Source organism: Anomaloglossus baeobatrachus, chromosome 4 (genome assembly GCF_048569485.1).
Source record: "Anomaloglossus baeobatrachus isolate aAnoBae1 chromosome 4, aAnoBae1.hap1, whole genome shotgun sequence".
NCBI lineage: Eukaryota > Metazoa > Chordata > Amphibia > Anura > Aromobatidae > Anomaloglossus > Anomaloglossus baeobatrachus.
This window is the reverse complement of record NC_134356.1, coordinates 507346079-507367517: the sequence shown is the minus strand read 5'-3', so window position 1 is coordinate 507367517 and position 21439 is coordinate 507346079. Positions and strand designations below refer to the sequence as shown.

At 45.3% G+C, this 21439-nt stretch overlaps 1 protein-coding gene across 1 annotated transcript in view; it reads right to left on the bottom strand.

Annotated features, from left to right (window-relative positions):
* Positions 1-2372: 2372 nt before the first annotated feature.
* GATM (glycine amidinotransferase) overlaps positions 2373-21439 on the bottom strand; it is a 38385-nt gene continuing 19318 nt past the window's right edge. The window contains exons 4-9 of the mRNA XM_075345836.1: positions 15692-15882; positions 12852-12989; positions 12255-12419; positions 8803-8866; positions 5887-6003; positions 2373-4508 (exon numbers count right to left, since the gene is read on the bottom strand). Coding sequence (XP_075201951.1) covers positions 4396-4508; positions 5887-6003; positions 8803-8866; positions 12255-12419; positions 12852-12989; positions 15692-15882 — 788 coding nt within the window. The 3' untranslated portion in view covers positions 2373-4395. The remainder of the gene's footprint in view (positions 4509-5886; positions 6004-8802; positions 8867-12254; positions 12420-12851; positions 12990-15691; positions 15883-21439) is intronic.

Sequence of the window (21439 nt, the reverse complement as noted above, 5' to 3'; positions counted from 1 at the left end):
GACGCTGTACCGATGATACGATTACGACGCTTTTGCGCTCGTTAATCGTATCATCCAGGCTTTACACACTGCGATGTCGCATGCGATGCCGGATGTGCGTCACTTTCAATTTGACCCCACCGACATCGCACCTGCGATGTCGCAGTGTGCAAAGTGCCCCTAAGACAATACCTGTAGCTATAAACCAAGATGCATGTGTCCTGATAAATAAACAAACAAATAAATAAATATGCCCAAAAAAAGAGTTTACTATTTGGAAAAGTAGAGTGCGTCATACACAATCATTAAGGCAATCCGTAATCTTGTGAACTGCAAAATATTTCCTATTCAGCCAAAATCACGCTCCAGTGCCTGCTAATGCGAGTCAAAAGACAGACTGTACTTTTCCTAAAATTGCCCTCAAAGGAATTCATTAGATTGTACTTAACACAAACATGAAAGTAAAAAACAAAACAAAGAGAACGATTTCTCAATAGTTTATTCTACTCATAACTGTCAAGCTCAGGTTAGCAAGTGTTACCTGTGGAAGAGAAGAAGGTAACTGTAGACACTGCGAAATGTAATGTCAGGTCACTCCACTTTATGTTAAAAAATAGATTCACCTTAAGTGACCTATAGCAATGTCTATCAGGAAACTGCATAAAGAGCTGTCACCTAAAATATTGCCATTGTCACAACCTCCCAACATATAGCATAAATATGGCAGGGCATCCAGATTATGATAGCAGTGTGCCTGTAAAGGGAGTGATTTAAAGGGAACATGTCACCAGATTTGTACCTTATAAGCTGTGGCCACCACAAGCGATCCCTTATATACAGCATTCCAGAATACTGTATACAAGAGGCCCGGCCACTCTTTATAACATAAAAACATAATTTATTATACTCACCTGCGGGGCGGTCCAATCCAATGGGTGTCGCTGGTCCTGCACCTCCTATCTTCTTGCGATCGCCACCCTCTTTCCCAGCTCTGTTTTGATGACACGTCCTACGTCATCCATAAAGAGGCATGTGCACGTGTACTTCTCTTTGCCCTGCTGAGGGCAGATCAAAGAATTGTAATGTGCAAGGCGCGGGGAAAGGTCAAAGACCGCCCGCGCATGCGCACTCAGTAGGGCAGAGAGAAGTGAGCATGCGCAGGAAGGCAATGGAGGATTCTGTATGGATGCTGTAGGACGTGCCATCCACACAAAGCAGGGAAGGAGGACGGTGATGGAAGGAAGAGAGGAGGTGCCGGACCAAGACCAGCGAGTCTATATAGCGATAGCTATCAGTCACTGATCGGATCCCACTGGACCGACAATTCCAGGAAGAGTAAAGATTTAAATGATAAAACACATCTTATACTGAATCTGTTCTCACAAAACTATATATCATTGTACTCAGCTCCAGCTGCTCTATAACACAGTGCCTGCAGATTGAACTACATTTTCATGGTGACAGGATCCCTTTAGGATGAAATCAGACAAGGATAGAAGGCACTATTATTTAGCAGCAATGTGATCAGCATTGAAGGGGTTTTATGGTGATCACATGACAGTGCTTATTACTTGTCAAATGGGAGGGCGAAGTTTGGCAGTGAAAAGACTGGGCACAGGAGGCATTGGATCAGCTCGTCAGTATGAAAAGGAAGACTGTATTTCAAGCATTTGTGTAAAATGGCACTGTCTATTAAGACTTGAATACTGAATATCAAGACCGTTCATAAGATACTAATGAGGGCTGTGACTAGTCGCAAGGGCGTTAGTTCCCTGGCTAGTTGGCCTACTTAGCATGTTATCACTCGCCTATGGGCGTGATAACAAGCTTTACAACAATCAGCATCATGGCAGCGCGATACAAACCTGCGCATGCGCTACTTTGTGCCTATCAGTGTTCAGCTTCTTTGACACTGGGAGTATGCGTCCGGGCTTCAAAGAGGCTCACTGCTCAAGATCTGAAGTTATTTGAACTTCCGGTCATGCGCACTATGCCTATCTGAAGCCAGGACACATACAACCGGCTTCTGAGTACTGCGCATGACCAGAAGTGCGGGTGACTTGTGATCATGGGCAATGAGCCTTCTCAACATGACCAACATCATCTGGGATGAGGAAGAGGGCAAGTCAAGGGCGGACATATCATTGGTGCAACTGCTCAAGGAGTGAGCTGGCCCATTTCCTTGTCCAAAATAGGTGGAATTGTGCATTTTGATGAGCTACTGGACCGCAAGGAGTCCATATATTGTTCTTACACAGGGGTTCTTTTCTGTCTGTGTCCACCAGTGGGGAGAGATATATGTTACAATAGATATTAAAATGTCACTACAGTAGTAGTAATAAAAGTGTATGACAACACTCAAAAGAAGTCAAACATCATACAAAAGTGCATGGCAATTAATTTATTTAAAGCATTTCATTTATTGATGCTACCATTTGTTATGGAAACATTCATATACTTTTTTTTCCCTTGGCTGAGATAACAGAACTAGCACAAAGGATGAAACAACATGAATACAATTGGAGTATGGTAAAACAATGGTACACTAAACAGCAAGTAACAATCTACGGATATAACATGCAGCATGTAATGGTATACACACACAGAAATGTATATAAAACTGCCTCTTTATTGTATAAAACCCATAAAACTCATGTATAATTGATATACAGTACAGACCAAAAGTTTGGACACACCTTCTCATTCAATGAGTTTTCTTTATTTTCATGACTCTGAAAATTGTAGATTCACATTGAAGGCATCAAAACTATGAATTAAAACATGTGGAATGAAATACTTAAAAAAAAGTGTGAAACAACTGAAAATATGTCTTATATTCTAGGTTCTTCAAAGTAGCCACCTTTTGCTTTCATTACTGCTTTGCACACTCTTGGCATTCTCTTGATGAGCTTCAAGAGGTAGTCACCGGAAATGGTCTTCCAACAGTCTTGAAGGAGTTCTCAGAGATGCTTAGCACTTGTTGGCCCTTTTGCCTTCACTCTGCTGTCCAGCTCACCCCAAACCATCTCGATTGGGTTCAGGTCTGGTGACTGTGGAGACCAGGTCATCTGGCGTAGCACCCCATCACGCTCCTTCTTAGTCAAATAGCCCTTACACAGCCTGGAGGTGTGTTTGGGGTCATTGTCCTGTTGAAAAATAAATGATGGTCCAACTAAACGCAAACCGGATGGAATAGCACGCCGCTGCAAGATGCTGTGGAAGGCATGCTGGTTCTGTATGCCTTCAATTTTGAATAAATCCCCAACAGTGTCACCAGCAAAGCACCCCCACACCATCACACCTCCTCCTCCATGCTTCACGGTGGGAACCAGCCAAGTAGAGTCCATCCGTTCACCTTTTCTACAAAGACACGGTGGTTGGATCCAAAGATCTCAAATTTGGACTCACCAGACCAAAGCACAGATTTCCACTGGTCTAATGTCCATTCCTTGTGTTCTTTAGCCCAAACAAGTCTCTTCTGATTGTTGCCTGTCCTTAGCAGTGGTTTCCTAGCAGCTATTTTACCATGAAGGCCTGCTGCACAAAGTCTCCTCTTAACAGTTGTTCTAGAAAGGAGAAGGTGTGTCCAAACTTTTGGTCTGTACTGTACGTGCAGCAAGCCATAAAATGACATAAGCCTAAAATTCTGAGAACACAGTTTTTAAGGCCATTGGGGGTTATTAGTAAAAATGTTACTAGACAATTTCAAGGGTATGTTCTTGGTATTGGTTCAGTTCGTAAAATGACGGACTTGAGGTTTGCAGTAAACTGCTACATTATTGGGTTTTTTGTTATATTAGTATTTTTGACTCCTAGGTGTCAATACTGTAGTTGATGTAAAGTACAAAAAAAATGCAATAGCACCAGAATCCCATTATCTTACTCGAATGGTTAAAAGTAAAATGATGTTGATGAAAAGGCAAAAGAAAAAAAAAAATTAAAGAGAAAGTAAAGTAAACCCGCCAAGGCTGATTGTGAAAACAATACTGTAAGGATGACTTAGGAGATCACTATCTATGACCCTCCTTAAAGGAACTTGCATACGTGTACCCAATAGAGAATACTGTATAAAAAGGTAAGGAAATAACGTGATACAATCACAGCTGCCTTTATGATAAGACAGAGGTAGATAGATAAAATTAGTGCACCCATTGTCACCGTGCCGTCCTGAACTGCTGGATTTAATAACTGATTCATAAATGTAACATTAAAAAATAAGCTTTTGTTCAGCCATTTTTGGTCTAAGAAAGCATAATTTGGATGGCAAAAAGAATCACATGTTTTATAGACCCTTGCATGTCAGAAAAGTTTTCAATTTTAAGCAGATCACATTGGAAAGGCTACTTTTTAATGCTAGCTTTGCTTATAAATTGAGGTGCTAAAAAGCAGATTCCTTGTAAGTTTCCAGCTATTGCATTAGCTGAAATAGGACTGCAAGGTTCCACGGCGGCGAACATCACAGGTCCAGCAGTGGAATCCACCTCCTAATGAATTCGCATGGCGAATATTCACTTTAATGGTGGAGATGCCTGGAATGAAGAAAAACATGTAAATGATTATCTTGGCATTAAAGAGAGTGACACTAAAGAGAATGACATTATATTGGCCAAATGCTTAAAGGGAACCTGTCACCAGATTTGGCCCCTATAAGCTGCGGCCACCACTAGTAAGCTCTTACATACCTCATTGCAGAATACTGTGTATAAAAGCCCAGGCTACTCTGTGTAACGTAAAAAACACTTTTATTATATTCATCTAGAGGGCGGTGAGGTTCAATGGTTGTCGCTGATCTCCAGTCCAGCGCCTCCTCTCTGCGGCAATCGCCATCATCCTTCTACTCAGCCCAGCATGGATGACATGTCCTACGTCATCCACACAGGCTGCCATTGCAGTCCTGCGCATGCGCACTGTGATCTGCCCTTCTGAGGGCAGATCAAAGTACTATAATGTGCAGGCGCGAGGAAAGGTTAAAGATCGCCCGCGCATGTGCACTACAATACTTTGATCTGACTTGCTCGACCTGGGCACTTATATATAGTATTTTGGAATGCTGTATATAAGAGATTACTGGTGGTGGCTGCAGGTTATTATTCCCTTAAATTATCAATAAAGTGGCTCCAAAGTGCATCTTTATATGGAGTCTGTGAGATGTTTTAACCCTTGAGGAAACATAGTCTCAACCTGGTGTGTGCCACTCCCACAAGTGTCCTGAAGGCAGACCCTAGTGCCCAAGTACCCTTAGATCTCCACAACTCCTCCCCTCATCTTTTGAGTAACAACTGTAACATCCATCCAAAAGCCAGCGAAAGCAGCAGAGGGGGTGGGTTGTGAAGCATTTACAGCAGAGAGACAAGGCTAACTCAGCAGTAGTGACCGATTCTCGGAACCTGCAGGAGTGGTGTGTGCCAAATTTAAGCTACACCTCTTGTATCCAGCTCTGTCATTAGGTCTGACCCTAAAGCCCCCGTCACATTTAATGACTTACCAGCGATCCCGAAAACGATGAGACCTGATAAGTATCGCTGGTAAGTCGCTGGGAGGTCGCTGGTGAGATGTCACGCAGTCAGACCTTACCAACGATGCAGTAACGATAAGCGACCTGTATAGGAGGTCACTGTTAGGTGTCAAACACAGTGATGCGTTCTGCCCATCAGGACATCACCTTTGAAGAAAATGGTCCGGACCCTTCGGCAATGACTAGCGATCTCACAGCAGGGGCCTGATCGCTGGTAGGTGTCACACATAACGAGATCGCTGCCAAGATCGTTACTGCGTCACAGAAACGGTGACGCAGCAACAATCTCGTTAGCGATCTCGTGTGTGACAGGACCTTAAGAGAGGTGTGTATACATTTGTCCTATAGTTGATGTGCACATGTTTGATTGTGTCATCTCATTAATTGCTCACCTAAGTTCTCAAACATTTTGTGAATGGAAGTCTCATTGGCATCCACCATTACACGTTTCTCATCCAGCATTAGGACATTCATGGAAAGCCATTTAGAAGACATCCATAGAGGATGATCTGTAAAAGAAATGTCATATGGTAAAAAAAATGTGATGACAACATATACAGGTGGTGACAAAATGTCCAAGCCCCTGAGGAGACAATGATCATTACTATATTAAGTGTTTTTTATTTTCTGTTACTGCTTATCCAAGGTGCACAACATATTTTTCAGGGGGAAAACCCGCCAAGTTTCTCAAAAGGAATATGCTTCAGGAAGCACCAACATTTTTTTCCCCTAAAGCGACTTTTTTAGCATTCTTTTTCTCATTCCCCTATTGCTTTCTCTATGTTATTAAACACTGGCATTGTTTTTTCACTTTCAATTTTTTACTGGCTTTTTCCGGACCTTGTCTGAACTCCATTCAACAATGAGGAAACATTGGTTTTTTTTCAAGCAAAAGGCTGCAAAAATGCTCAAAAAATGCCTGGCCATGTAAAGGGTGTCTTTTGAACCTTCCCATTGACTTGTATTGTAAAATAAAAAGATTCTTAAGAGTGTAAAAAGCCTAAAAAATGGAAACGTAACTTTTTTTTTTTTTTAACCACAAGGAGACTTGAAACCTGAAGCAGTTAAAAGACACTCAAAAGACTAAACAGATGAACAGCAAATCGCTTCTACATAGAAATGCATATGTTCAATCTCTTAAGCACTTTCTGGACCCTTTTCAGGTGGGATTTGAAGCGGACCCGTCTGAAAAAGACATTGTGCACATACACTTAAGACCCACTTCATCAATGTAATTACGCCAGAATTTTGGTATTAATCGATTTGAAAAGTTGCAATTTTTTGGTGCAAAATTTTGTGACTAAAATGTCAGATATATGTGCTTTACCAGAAACCCCTATATGTATAATAAATACATTTTTCTCCATAGTACATTGGCATAGCTTACATTGCACATATTATACCCAATATCTTAATTATTATTATTATTTTGTTACTAAACTAAATTCCTTCAGTTGATGTATGGGCGCTTCTCAGCCTAAAAATACTAGTGTGCAGCCACCCCAGAATTGGCGCATCACATTAGATGCATCACTTCTGGCGCTTCACCCCAGTCTCTCCCGATTGCCCTGGTGCAGTGGCAATCGGGGTAATATTTTTGGGGGTTGATGTCAGCTGGGAATTGTCAGCTGGCATGAAGCCCTGGTGTTAATAATGAAGAGGTGTCTATTAGATACCCAGATTACTAACCAGTAGGTGTAAAGTTAAAAAAAACACACACGAAAAAATAGTTTATTTGAATATAGACTCCCCCACACTATCTCTCATTCACCGATTTATTTAAAGAAAAACTAAACACGAAGATCCAAAGTAATCCATGGTGCAGTGGTCCCACGTTGTCCCACATTGTCCCCAAAATATATACTCCAACCTATAGAGCCTCGTTCAGAGAGTAAGGTTCCATAGATCACTACCGGTCAGCGCCAGACCCATAGTTTCTCAAACATGGTGATACTGATGTCATCATGTGATGACATCACTAAGTTACTGACATCACCACTTAAGATTAATTCCGGGTCTGGCGCTGACATGGAGTGAACTATGGATCCATTGGTTGGAGTATGAATTTGGGGTATGTTGTGGGACCACTACACAATGGATTGCATTGGATCTTCCTGTTTTTTTATATAAATAAAATTGGTGAACGAGGATAGTGTCTGAGAGTCTTTATTCAAATAAACTTTTCCTGTGTGTGTTTTTTTTATTTTACCCATTTACTGGGTTAGTAATGGGAGTGTCTGATAAACACCTCTCCATTACTAACTCCTGGGCTTGTGTCAGCTGATAATTCACAGCTGACATCAACTTAAAAAAATATTACCCCAATTGCCACCACACCAGGGTAATTGGGAAGAGCCAGCATGAAGCGCGATAATGGATACGCCAATTATGGGGCAGTTGCGGGCTGCCATTTTTAGACTGAGAAGGGCTCAATAACCTTTCCACCCTTATAATACCAGCCCCCAGCTGTCTGCTTTACGTTGGCTGGTTATCAAAAATAGGGGGGACCAATCGCTGTTTAGAAAAACAAAAAAATTACTACATTAAATCAGCCTAAAAACACCCTTTTGTGCCACATGAAAATCCTACTCAAATCTAGGCTGTCCCTCCTACAACTCTCCCTGAACTCCAGTGTTCTGAGCATCACTGAGTATCACACCCCCGGTCTCATATAAGACCCAATGATGGGATGCGGACATCTACTCTCAGTTATGGCGCTCGAGCACCCTCGATACTCGACCAAGTATCGAGCGTGCCGAGCTGGCCGATGCACGATCAAGTAACAAGCATTGTAGAGCACGCTCCCTCATCACTAATAGTGATCTTACAATGCATAAATCCAAGCATAAAGCTGTACACATGTATCACTTCTCAGAGTAAATCCATTCGCACTGCGTGCTGTGCAGTTAAATGACCGCAGGCCTGCACTATGTTTGCAGGTTGATGGTAATTTATTAGCCTGTTCACCTTGCTTGGGAAGTTAACTTAATGATTAGTAATAGCTCTGTAATAGATTGTTCAGTGTGTATGGGGTGCCATTGTTATCGGCAGCACAGGCACAGGTTCTGTTTACACCTGACGATGCGCTGCCGAATACGATGATTTTTTGGGCAAACCGAAAGATCATTTTGCTCACATGTCAGTTGACCTGTATCCTGTTTTGGCTGCACAATTATTGTGAAATGAGCATTAGTTCACAATAATCATTCATTGTAAATGGACTCTAAGGTCATAATTTTGATATGCACTGTCACTTTACTACTAATTGAAAATGATCACATACAATAGAGAAAGCATATGTCACTTACCATCTGGGATGAGTGGAGTGGGGGGTGTGACAACAGTCCAGCCAGCCTTCTTGAACAGGTCAATCTATTAAAATGCATTAAAAATGGTTATTAGAAGACATATGGGATGGAAGGACAGACAGATGGACAGCGCAGTGGCTCAGTGGTTAGCACTGCAGTCTTGCAGCTCTGGAGTCCTGGCTTTAAATCCCACCAAGGACAACATCTGCAAGGAGTTTGTATCTTCTCCCCGTATTTGCGTGGGTTTCCTTCCACACTCCAAAGACACACAGGGAATTTACATTGCCCCATTGGGGAAAGTGATGATCTATATATATAATTGCCTTATTCTGTCTGTCTGTCTGTCTGTCTTGCTCCAAAATTGTGTCACGGTGAGTGTCATTACAGTGACAACCGTCTGATTGGCCACCGGGCTCGGCCTGCCCCCCCCCCCATGGATTGGTCGCCGCTGGGCTCGGCCTGGCCCCGCCCTCCGCATGGATTGACCGCTCGCCCCGGCCCTCCGCACGCATCGCCAGACATAACCTTGGGATGCTGGGATCGTGACGGAGCCGGTGAACGCTGGTAACCATTATACACATCGGGTAACTAAGGTCCCTTGGTTACCCGATGTGTATCATAGTTACCAGCGTACACTGGCTCCGTCACGATCCCAGCAGCGCCAGACATAACCTTGCGATGCTCTGATCGTGACAGAGCCGGTGAACGCTGGTAACCATTATACACATCGGGTAACTAAGGTCCCTTAGTTACCCGATGTGTATCATAGTTACCAGTGTACACCGGCTCTGTCACGATCCCAGCAGCGCCAGACATACCCTTGCGATGCTGGGATCGTGACGGAGCCGGTGAACGCTGGTAAGCATTATACACATCGGGTAACTAAGGTCCCTTAGTTACCCGATGTGTATCATAGTTACTAGCGTACACCGGCTCCCGGTACACATGTGCAGGGAGCTGGCGTTATACTCCTCTCCCCCCAGGACTACTCCTCCTATTATAGTCCTCCTATTATACTCTTCTCTGAGTATAATAGGAGAACTATTATAGCATGGGAGATGGAGCACGATGGGGAGTGTGCAGCATAGGGGATGGAGCACGATGGGGGGTGCGCAGCATGGGGGATGTAGCACGATGGGGAGTGCGCAGCATGGGGGATGTAGCACGATGGGGAGTGCGCAGCATGGGGGATGGAGCACGATGGGGAGTGCGCAGCATGGGGGATGGAGCACGATGGGGGGTGCGCAGCATGGGGGATGGATCACGATGGGGGTGCGCAGCATGGGGGATGGAGCACGATGGGGGGTGTGCAGCATGGGGGATGAAGCACGATGGGGGGTGCGCAGCATGGGGGATGGAGCACGATGGGGGGTGCACAGCATGGGGAATGGAGCACGATGGGGAGTGCGCAGCATGGAGGATGGAGCACGATGGGGAGTGCACAGCATGGGGGATGTAGCACGATGGGGAGTGCGCAGCATGGGGGATGGAGCACGATGGGGGTGCGCAGCATGGGGGATGGAGCACGATGGGGGTGCGCAGCATGGGGGATGTAGCACGATGGGGAGTGCGCAGCATGGGGGATGGAGCACGATGGGGAGTGTGCAGCATGGGGGATGGAGCACGATGGGGGGTGCGCAGCATGGGGGATGGAGCACGATGGGGGGTGCGCAGCATGGGGGATGGAGCACGATGGGGAGTGCGCAGCATGGAGGATGGAGCACGATGGAGAGTGCGCAGCATGGGGGATGGAGCACGATGGGGAGTGCGCAGCATGGGGGATGGAGCACGATGGGGGGTGCGCAGCATGGGGGATGGAGCACGATGGGGGGTGCGCAGCATGGGGGATGGAGCACGATGGGGGGTGCGCAGCATGGGGGATGGAGCACGATGGGGGGTGGGCAGTATGGGGGATGGAGCATGATGGGGGTGCGCAGCATGGAAGATGGAGCACGATGGGGGGTGCGCAGCATGGGGGATGAAGCACGATGGGGGGTGCGCAGCATGGGGGATGGAGCACGATGAGGAGTGCACAGCATGGGGGATGGAGCACGATGGGGGGTGCGCAGCATGGGGGATGGAGCACGATGGGGGGTGCAGAGCATGGGGAATGGAGCACGATGGGGAGTGCGCAGCATGGAGGATGGAGCACGATGGGGAGTGCACAGCATGGGGGATGTAGCACGATGGGGAGTGCGCAGCATGGGGGATGGAGCACGATGGGGGTGCGCAGCATGGGGGATGGAGCACGATGGGGGTGCGCAGCATGGGGGATGTAGCACGATGGGGAGTGCGCAGCATGGGGGATGGAGCACGATGGGGAGTGTGCAGCATGGGGGATGGAGCACGATGGGGGGTGCGCAGCATGGGGGATGGAGCACGATGGGGGGTGCGCAGCATGGGGGATGGAGCACGATGGGGAGTTCGCAGCATGGAGGATGGAGCACGATGGGGAGTGCGCAGCATGGGGGATGGAGCACGATGGGGAGTGCGCAGCATGGGGGATGGAGCACGATGGGGGGTGCGCAGCATGGGGGATGGAGCACGATGGGGGGTGCGCAGCATGGGGGATGGAGCACGATGGGGGGTGCGCAGCATGGGGGATGGAGCACGATGGGGGGTGGGCAGCATGGGGGATGGAGCATGATGGGGGTACGCAGCATGGAAGATGGAGCACGATGGGGGGTGCGCAGCATGGGGGATGAAGCACGATGGGGGGTGCGCAGCATGGGGGATGGAGCACGATGAGGAGTGCACAGCATGGGGGATGGAGCATGATGGGGAGTGCACAGCATGGGGATGGAGCACGATTGGGGTGCGCAGCATGGGGGATGGAGCACGATGGGGAGTGCGAAGCATGGGGGATGGAGCACGATGGGGGTGCACACCTCCCCCCAAAACACACACACACCGCCACACGCGCACCGCACAACACACCACACGCACACTGGGAACCCCAAACACCGCCCTACACAGACACCCACAAACACAGACAACGCTGCACACACACAACACCCAACACACAAACACCGCAGCATACACAAATATACGCACATACCGCGCAACACACACACATTGCAGAAAACATACCTCCCCCGAAAACACACACACGCATCCCACACCCACACAAACCGCGCAACATACACACACAACGCTACAGACACACAGCGCTCTACAAACAACGCAACACGCAAACAACACTGCTCTCACCCCCCGCCACACCCAGACAACACCCAGAACATGTACAGCGCCCTACACAAACACTTGGTAACTACACACAACAACATCTATATATATATATATAACAAAAATCATACATTAACTACACAATACGTAAATTCTAGAATAGCCGATGCGTAGAATCGGGCCACCTTCTAGTAATGTATATAAAGCTGTATAAAATATAATAACGCTGTATAAGCAAAGCATAATGACAGATCTTTTGTAATCACCTGATGGCAGGGGCGATCTGGGTTAGAGAGTACAAGGCCTGGTCCAATAATATTGAAAGTTGCATCAATGTGCATAGGATTGGGGTCCTTAAATGAGATGACATGCACTTTGTACTCGGGTGCCAGATGTCTGCGCATCCATTCAATTCCAAGATAGTTTGTCACCTAAGAAAAAAAACAACAGATTTAAGTAGCAACGACATTAACATATCTGGTCTCTGTAGCTGTCAATTATCCATTTATCTGTCGGTTATATCAATAACCTTGAAATATAACCTCGGATCAGGAAATAGCACTTTCTGTGAAACCTTCTTATCTTCTTAAAATAGGTTATCATGTCATTAATAATTTAGTGAAATTTCCATTTTGGTATTTAAAGTGACACTGCCGTAAAACTATGCCACTTTAGTACAGGCATCTATAAGATGCTCATGAGCAGGTACAGCATGATAGAGTGCGCACTGTACCACCCGGACCCCTGAATCCGAGTATCTTGCATTTTTGCAGCATTGCTGCCCCATAGAATGTAATGAGGGACACCTAAGGGCAGAATATGAGGCCCCTATGGCATCCTGGTTAACCGTATATAGACTCTACCTGGCTTCTCTGTGCAAATATATCTCTTCCAGCTCTCATGAAGTCAGCAGCATCAAAACAGGGCTCAAACTCTGTAGTAACAAATTTTCCTTGAGCAGCGAGCTTGTGTCTGTCCTCTACAGTACGGATAGGGTATTCCTGAAATAAAGGAATCACATAGTGAGTGATCAGCTCAGAGCTGTGTGATCAGAACACGTACGGCCCTACAAGTGCTGCGAGGGTAAGTTCATATGTATATCCCTACTGTGTGTAAGTATGGAGAGTATGGGAACACTGCCGCTTGTGATCACTTCTGTTTATATAGTCCCTTCGCCTGTAAAAATTGCCCGCCATGATCATGCAGCAGAGCCGAGTTTGTTATTTAACACAACTCTTCTTGATATCACGATGTGTTACGTGTTTACAGGTAAACCTATTGCATTGTCATTATGCAAAAATATTGTTACCACAAAAGAGTGTAATATCAAACTCAGCTCTGCAACATTTGGATAGGTGTCGGTGACTGTAAAACATGGCCAATACGTGATTTAGTTGTTTATATTTAGGGATGATCGAATACTTCGATTATTCGGCTTCGCAAATATTTTCCGAATAGGTCACCGCTATGCAAGCCTATGGGAAACCCGAATAACAACTATTCGGGCTTCCCATAGACTTACATTGCGCATCAAATAGTCGAATAGCGGTGAGGTATTCGGAAAATATTCGCAAAGCCGAATATTTGAGGTATTTGATCATCCCTATTTATATTGTATTTTGTGTTGTTTTGTTACATGTTACGAAGATTCAATAAATAGTTTAATGCTTGTAGCAATTAATGGATTTGTCTCGCTTTCAATTTTTAGAAGCGCAGTGCTTGTCTGCCGCCAGATCTCCTGATTGCTGGGGAAGTGCTGTACTCCTGAATACTGACAGTGCGGTGGGCGGCATGGCCGAGTCCCCGGCACCATCTGTGTCATCTCTGATGTTGCTTGTAGGACAGCATAGAAGGAACGCCGAAGCTGGCCACATCCAATGATCCGGCATGCTTTGGAGCACTGCTGTATAGCAAACAGCTTGTAAGCGTACACTCCTTGCCTAGAAAGCCTGTGTAAACTGTACAACTAAAAATCTATCCATGCTTGAGAACAAAGAGTTTTTCTTTACGAGCACTTGGTAAATTTTACCAATAAAATCAGATGATGCCTTTAATCCCGGAGTATAAATAGGAAGATTGTATTGTATATATCAAGCATTTTTGGATTAGATTCAATCATAAAGGTGACCTGTTTTACTTCCAGCTACATTTTCCTGCAATATCTTACTACTGTAGTAAATGTATTCATTAGTTATTTTAGGGGAACACTATTCTCCTTAAGGAGACTTTGCAAGCCAGTCTGGCTGCCAGGTAAGGGGACTTATAGCTGCAATGCCCCTAAAATTCCACGGGGGAACACTATTCTCCTTAAGGAGACTTTGCAAGCCAGTCTGGCTGCCAGGTAAGGGGACTTATAGCTGCAATGCCCCTCTGGGAAATATTCAAATTGTCTCTCCAGTAAAGGAGACAAACTCTAGCACAGCGCCACCTATTGGAAGTAGCGATCCTAAAAGTCACAAGTGGATTTTTGACAATCCTTTGCAATATGACTCAGGATATATAAGCCAGATCAGAATCCCAATTTGCAAATTGGGATTCTGATCTGGCTTATATATCCTGAGTCATATTGCAAAGGATTGTCAAAAATCCACTTGTGACTTTTAGGATCGCTACTTCCAATAGGTGGCGCTGTGCTAGAGTTTGTCTCCTTTACTGGAGAGACAATTTAGTTATTTTAGTGGTTTGTTGGATCGTGGCTCTAATGTCCAGCTTTCGGATCTCTCTGCTACATTGTGTAATGGCTGCGGTGTCTACACCATATAGGAGGCTCATATGACACCGTAAAAAGTGAGTTTGTGTATAGAACATCTGAAAATACATCAAATAGCAATACGTCATGGTGATTACAGCTGTCTGCTGGAGTCATGAGTATGGTGGTTAAATCACAGTATTATTGCACCGCAGCCCCCTCTAGTGGACAGAAGGTGCAAATTTCGTCTGAATAAATTACTTTCTACTTTATGCATCATTACTAGATTTTTTTCTTCATTCGTATACCTAAGGGTGTCATCTAGAAAATGTATTCTAAACATTTAGAGCCTCGAGCTAGGTGGTAAAGATTGTAACATAATATTGTGAGTTTTATGCAGAATATTGTTACTATGTTTCACTAATGTTCTGTGCATAGCGGCTTATGTAACCTTTATTAAAGTTGCAAGTCATCTCTGGATAGATGCCATCTCCTAGTATTAGGACAGATTTATTGGGCATGTCTGGTATATAAAACTAGCACTATGAAATAGGTTGTATGTTTGTGAGTATATGTGTCAGTGTATAGGTAGATGGATCACTTGACTTTGCGGTAGTAATAAGTGACGAGTTTTGTAGCCAAAACTATAGTTACATGAAATGGTGACAAAACATGGAGAACAACTCTAAACAGACACATGGAGGACGTACATAGGACGCACACATGATGTGATAGTTCGGCACACACAAAACACACCTGCCATTATGCTGCAGAGAGGAGTCAGGGCCCCCCAAGGAGCCTCAGCCTCGTGAGCACCTTCTAGAGACTGCTGAGAGCTGCACACTGCCAGCATCTCCTCTCCTTTAGCCCAGTTGGCAGTCCTGCCACCAACGATATAGGAAAGAAAGTACCAATGGGGGAGTAAAAGCTGGAAAATGCAGCACATTAGCCCTTTTCCATGGCTAACAGGTTTAGAAAATTAAAAAAAGCAGAAAGTAATATCTAAAAATATACCTGGTCATAGAGCTCATCAGCCATTGTTGGTTTAGGTGCAGTGGTCCACTTTGCCCCCCGACGGAAGTAATCTTTAATAAGAGGGCGGTAGGCCCTGTATTCAAAGAAGCGGGATCTCCATGCCATGGGGGCTTCAATGATCTCATTACCAACAACCAGCAGAATGTCCCTGGGCATAGCAGCATACAGACCTGCAAACACAGCACACCATGTACATCATACGTGGGCAGACAGTCCATGTCTACTAGAGTGTAAGCTTAATAGCAGCAGGGCCCTCACTCCTCTCAGTATCTGTTGAACTGTGTTACTTTGTAATGTCTGATATTATCTGTACATGTCCCCTCTGAATTGTAAAGTGCTGTTGTTATTGTGTGACACTAAGCACTGATCAGCCCCTGTATCTATAGGAGCATGCCTCAATATCAAGGGGAATTGAAACATCTAGATATTCATTTCAAGCATTTAAAAAAGGAGTAACAGTGTAGTGGCACAATGTAGCTCAGGGGTCTCAAACTGCAGCCCACGGTGCACCTGAGCTCCCAACACATCATCGGGAAAGCAAAGACGAAGAGGAGCAGGCCGCCCCCTTTAAACGAGTATTCCCATCTCCAAGATCCTATCTCCATATGTAGTAGCTGTAATAATAATAATAATAATAATAATAATAATAATAATATTAGAAAATACCTCCAATTAGAAATATATAGTTCTTCTGATTCACTATGTCACTGACCTCATGTGCAGGGCATTGCAGCACCTTGGGTATCCATGGTTATGACCACAAGTAACTAATAACTAACTGTTACTATATGCATTATCGTAACTACGCATATCTAATGACCTGCAATTATAGCACCCCTGAACCCTTCAGTACACTACTAGGCACTGCATCCTGCCACCGATGCAGGGCCTACCCCCAGGGACCTGAAAGCTCAATGCCGGTACCATTCTGCACACAAACATCCCCAGTACCCTCACCCAGATAGGGATATCTGACTACTTGAGGAACCAATGGATGGCCACCTAGGGGTGGAGCAGATCCAGTCCACTAGCCAACACCCCGGGGGGAGGTGCCAGACAGTAGTGAGTTGGTAGAGACCAGTGAAGGAGATGGACGTGTCTAAAAACGGGGTCGTGTAACGGTGACCTGACTGGCACAGGAGAGTGGTTGCCAGGGAGGGTGCAAAGAGGTACCCCTGGAACTAAAGCACCGATCATAGTATCATAGTTTTTTAAGGTTCAAGGTTGACTCTAAGGCGGGCTTTGCACGTTGTGACATCACAACCCGATGCTGCGATGTCGCACGCGATAGTCCCCGCCCCCGTCGCAGGTACGATATCTTGTGATAGCTGGCGTAGCGAAAATTATCGCTATGCCAGCTTCACATGCACTCACCTGCCCTGCGACCGTCGCTCTGGCCGGCGACCCGCCTCCTTCCTAAGGGGGCGTGTCGTGCGTCGTCATAGCGACGTCACACGGCAGGCGGCCAATAGCGGCGGAGGGGCGGAGATGAGCAGGATGTAAACATCCCGCCCACCTCCTTCCTTCTGTAGAGCCATCGGCGGCAGGTAAGGCGATGTTTCTCGCTCCTGCGGCGTAACACACAGCGATGTGTGCTGCCGCAGGAACGAGGAACAGCATCGTACCTGTCGCGGCAGCGTAATTATGGAAAAGTCGGAGCCTGCACCGATGATACGATAACGACGCTTTTACGCTCATTAATCGTATCATCTAGAATTTACACACAACGATGTCGAAAGTGACGCCGGATGTGCGTAACTTTCGATTTGACCCCATCGACATCGCACGTGCGATGTTGCAACGTGCAAAGCCGCCCTAAGTCCATCTAGTTCAACATAACTGGTAATATTACATTTTTCAAGAAAGGCGTCCAGGCTCTGCTTAAATGTTAGTAGTGAATCACTCATTACAACATCATGCAGCAGAGAGTTCCATAGTCTCACTGCTCGTACAGTAAAGAATCCTCGTCTGTGATTATGATTAAACCTTCTTTCCTCAAGACGTAGCGGATGCCCCCGTGTTCCAGTCGCAGGCCTAGGTGTAAAAGGATGTTTGGAAAGGTCTCTGTACTGTCCACTCATATATTTATACATTGTGATTAGATCCCCCCCTAAGCCTTCGTTTTTCCAAACTAACCCCAAGTTTAATAACCTGTCTTGGTATTTCAGCCCACCTATTCCTCTAATAATCTTGGTGGCTCTTCTCTGCACCCTCTCCAGTTCAGCTATGTCCTTCTTATACATCGGTGACCAGAATTGTACACAGTATTCTAAGGGGCATTTTGCACACTGCGATGTCGGTGGGGTCAAATCGAAAGTGATGCACATCCGGCGTCGCAGTCGAAATCGTAGTGTGTAAATCCTTTTTGATATGATTAACGAGCGCAAAAGCGTCATTATTGTATCATCGGTGTAGGGTCCGGCATTTCCATGAATTGGGAAATACCGATGTTACGATGTTGTTCCTCGTTCCTACGGCAGCACACATCGCTGTGTGTGAAGCCGCAAGAGCGAAGAACATCTACCTGCGTCCTGCGGCTCACGCCGGCTATGCGGAAGGAAGGAGGTGGGCGGGATGTTTACGTCCCGCTCATCTCCGCCTCTCCACTTCTATTGGCCGCCTGCCGTGTGACGTCGCTATGACGCCGCATGACCCGCCCCCTTAATAAGGAGGCGGTTCGCCGGCCAGAGCGACGTCGCAGGGCAGGTGAGTGCATGTGAAGCTGCCGTAGCGATAATGTTCGCTACGGCAGCTATCACCATGATATTGCAGCTGCGACGGGGGCGGGGACTATCGCGCACGGCATCGCAGCATTGGCTTGCAATGTCGTAGTGTGCAAAGTGCCCCTAAGTGCGGTCGCACTTGTGACTTGTACAGAGGTAGAACTATATTTTTTTCATGAACACTTATACCTCTTTTAATACATCCCATTATTTTATTAGCCCTGGCAGCAGTTGCCTGACACTGTACACTAAAGTTACGTTTACTATCCACCCATACACCCAAGTCTTTTTCTGTGTCTGTTTTACCCAGTGTTCTACAATTAAGTACATAATTATAAATTTTATTTCCTCTACCCAAGTGCATGACCTTACATTTATCTACATTAAACTTCAATTGCCACTTCTCAGCCCAATCCTCCAATTTACATAAATCTCCCTGTAATATAAAATTATCCTCCTCTGTATTGATTACCCTGCAGAGTTTAGTATCATCTGCAAATATTGAAATTCTATTCCGCATGCCCCCAACAAGGTCATTAATAAATATGTTGATAAGAAGCGGGCCCAATACTGACCCCTGTGGTACCCCACTAGGAACTGAGACCCAGTCCGAGTACGTACCATTAATAACCACCCTTTGTTTCCTATCACTGAGCCAGTTTTTAACCCAGTTACACATATTTTCCCCTATCCCCATTATTCTCATTTTATGTACCAACCTTTTGTGTGGCAAAAGCTTTTGAAAAGTCCATATACACAACATCCACTGCATTTCCCTGGTTCAGGCTTGAACTTACCTCTTCATAGAAGCTGATCAAATTAGTTTGACAGGATCGATCCCTCAGCAACCCATGGGGCACAGGGCACTAGGTTAAGTGGATGCTCTAAGCAGTCTAACAAATACCTGCACAGAAATGGAACATTCACAGACTTGACTGACCCAAGTATCCAAGTGCACCAGCAGTAACGATTGAGCCAGGGACCGGAACAGAACACCGACCTGACAGGGTTCACACTGCCCGCCATATGGACAAGAGCCTGACAACAAACAGGAGGGGTACCACAGACGCTCCAAGATACGGGGTTCTACAAAGCCACAGAGAAGTGCTGGGAAAGAAGCCATCAGGGTACCACACCGGCACTGGGACTACAGGGACCAGGGGTCTGAACCAGCTGTCCAGCGTTGTCTACCTCAGTGAGTAAAAACCAAAGTTGCACTGCATTCTTATCGTGTGGTCTCCGTTCTTTCCACACCACACCCCACCATCTACACCCTGGGGCTCAGCCCTACTTGCGGAGGGCCCAACATTTCAGCTGCCATCACCACCAGCCCCAGCGGTAATAAACTGTGCAGCGGCGGCTCACAGTACTTAGCCGCAACCTGCAAGTGGCGTCACGATATACAAACTCTTTCAAATCCCCTGTAAATATCTCCCTATTCAAAAGCACCCCCAGGGTCACGGAATCGGGCAACGGCCACAGCACACCCGTGACACAGCATCCCCATATATATACGGCCCAGGACCGAGTACCTTATAGCCCTAGGCAGTACACAATGCCCTGAACATGAGCTAAGCAATATAGCAAATACCTCAATTTAGAAATTTAATATAGTTCTTCTAATTTACTAATATTATTATTATTACACCTACTATATATTGGAATAGGATCTTGGAGATGGGAACAACTCTACAATGGTATCATATCGGAGCACATTGTGTTAAGAGCACAGTGTATCGGAGCAGAAGCCTCTCTCTCCTGCGCTGCTGGATCACTAGTGGTAGGTGAATATGAAAAGGATGATTTTTTAAATTCCCGCAAACTACCATAAGTGTACAGTGCAATGATTGCTCTAGCTCACATGTAGAGCCAGTACCCATCAGTGGGTGTCAGCTGTATTTCACAGCTGACGCCCTGCTATAATTAGTATTGGCACCGATCACTAAATCCTTTAGATACCACTGTCCATAATGACAGTGGTATCTACAAGGCTATTTGAGGGAGGGTGCCACCTCTTTAAGCCTATGGACACTCCACAAACGAGGGATGATGAAAGTTGCCAAGACAAACCATGGGGCCTTTGGCTCAACCAGCTATGCAATGAGCAGGATCTAACAGGCTATGTTTCAGGGTTAAACTGATGGATCTAATAACCTGCAGTACAAAATTATTGCATGATATTAGATCATCATTCAGGCAAGTAAATGCTAAAGCCCCATATAAGGACTAAGGAAAAATGTTTTTTTTTTTAAAAAAAAAAAGTAAAATAAAATTTGTAAAAATTACAAAAAAATGAAAAGAAAGCAATAAAAAAAACACTAAAAATCTTGATTTATATAAAAATTAAAATAAAAAAGGGCAAATTTAGTATTGCCACGTCCAGAAAGAGCCAAGCTGTGACTCTCAAATCACAGCGTAAGAAAAAACTAAATAAATGTAAAACACACCAAAAATGTAGTTTTCCTTATACACAAAAAATTGAATAAAAAGTGATCAAAAAGTTGTATAGAAAAAAATGGAATCACTGAAAACATCATCTTGCCCTGCAAGGAATGTGGCCCGTCAAGTTGTATTTTTTCTATATGCGTCCCATTTATCAGGTCGGGTTTGAGACCTTTGGTGTAGAGTAAAGATGCTTCAGCGCTGTTGTCACAGCACTTATTGTCAGAATACTATTTAATTTCTGCTTTGCATTTAAAGAAAAGGTGTTTCCTATGGGGATATTAGCCCTCGGGTACACTAGAATAAAATACGATAGTTGTGGACCTTCTTAATGTGGTTATCCAACTTTTTTTAATTAAGAGCTGCCACTGTTTTAAGATAATTAAAAAAACGCTACACACATATTGTCTCAGATATGTTTAGATACAACTAATCAGTAACCTTAGCAGTTATGTGCCAAACTACTAGCATCAGCGGACACTCAGCGCTAGGAGCCAGAATGGTAGTAGTAGTAATACAGAACATGACCCACAGCAGTCACATTATCTGTATACGGGTTTTT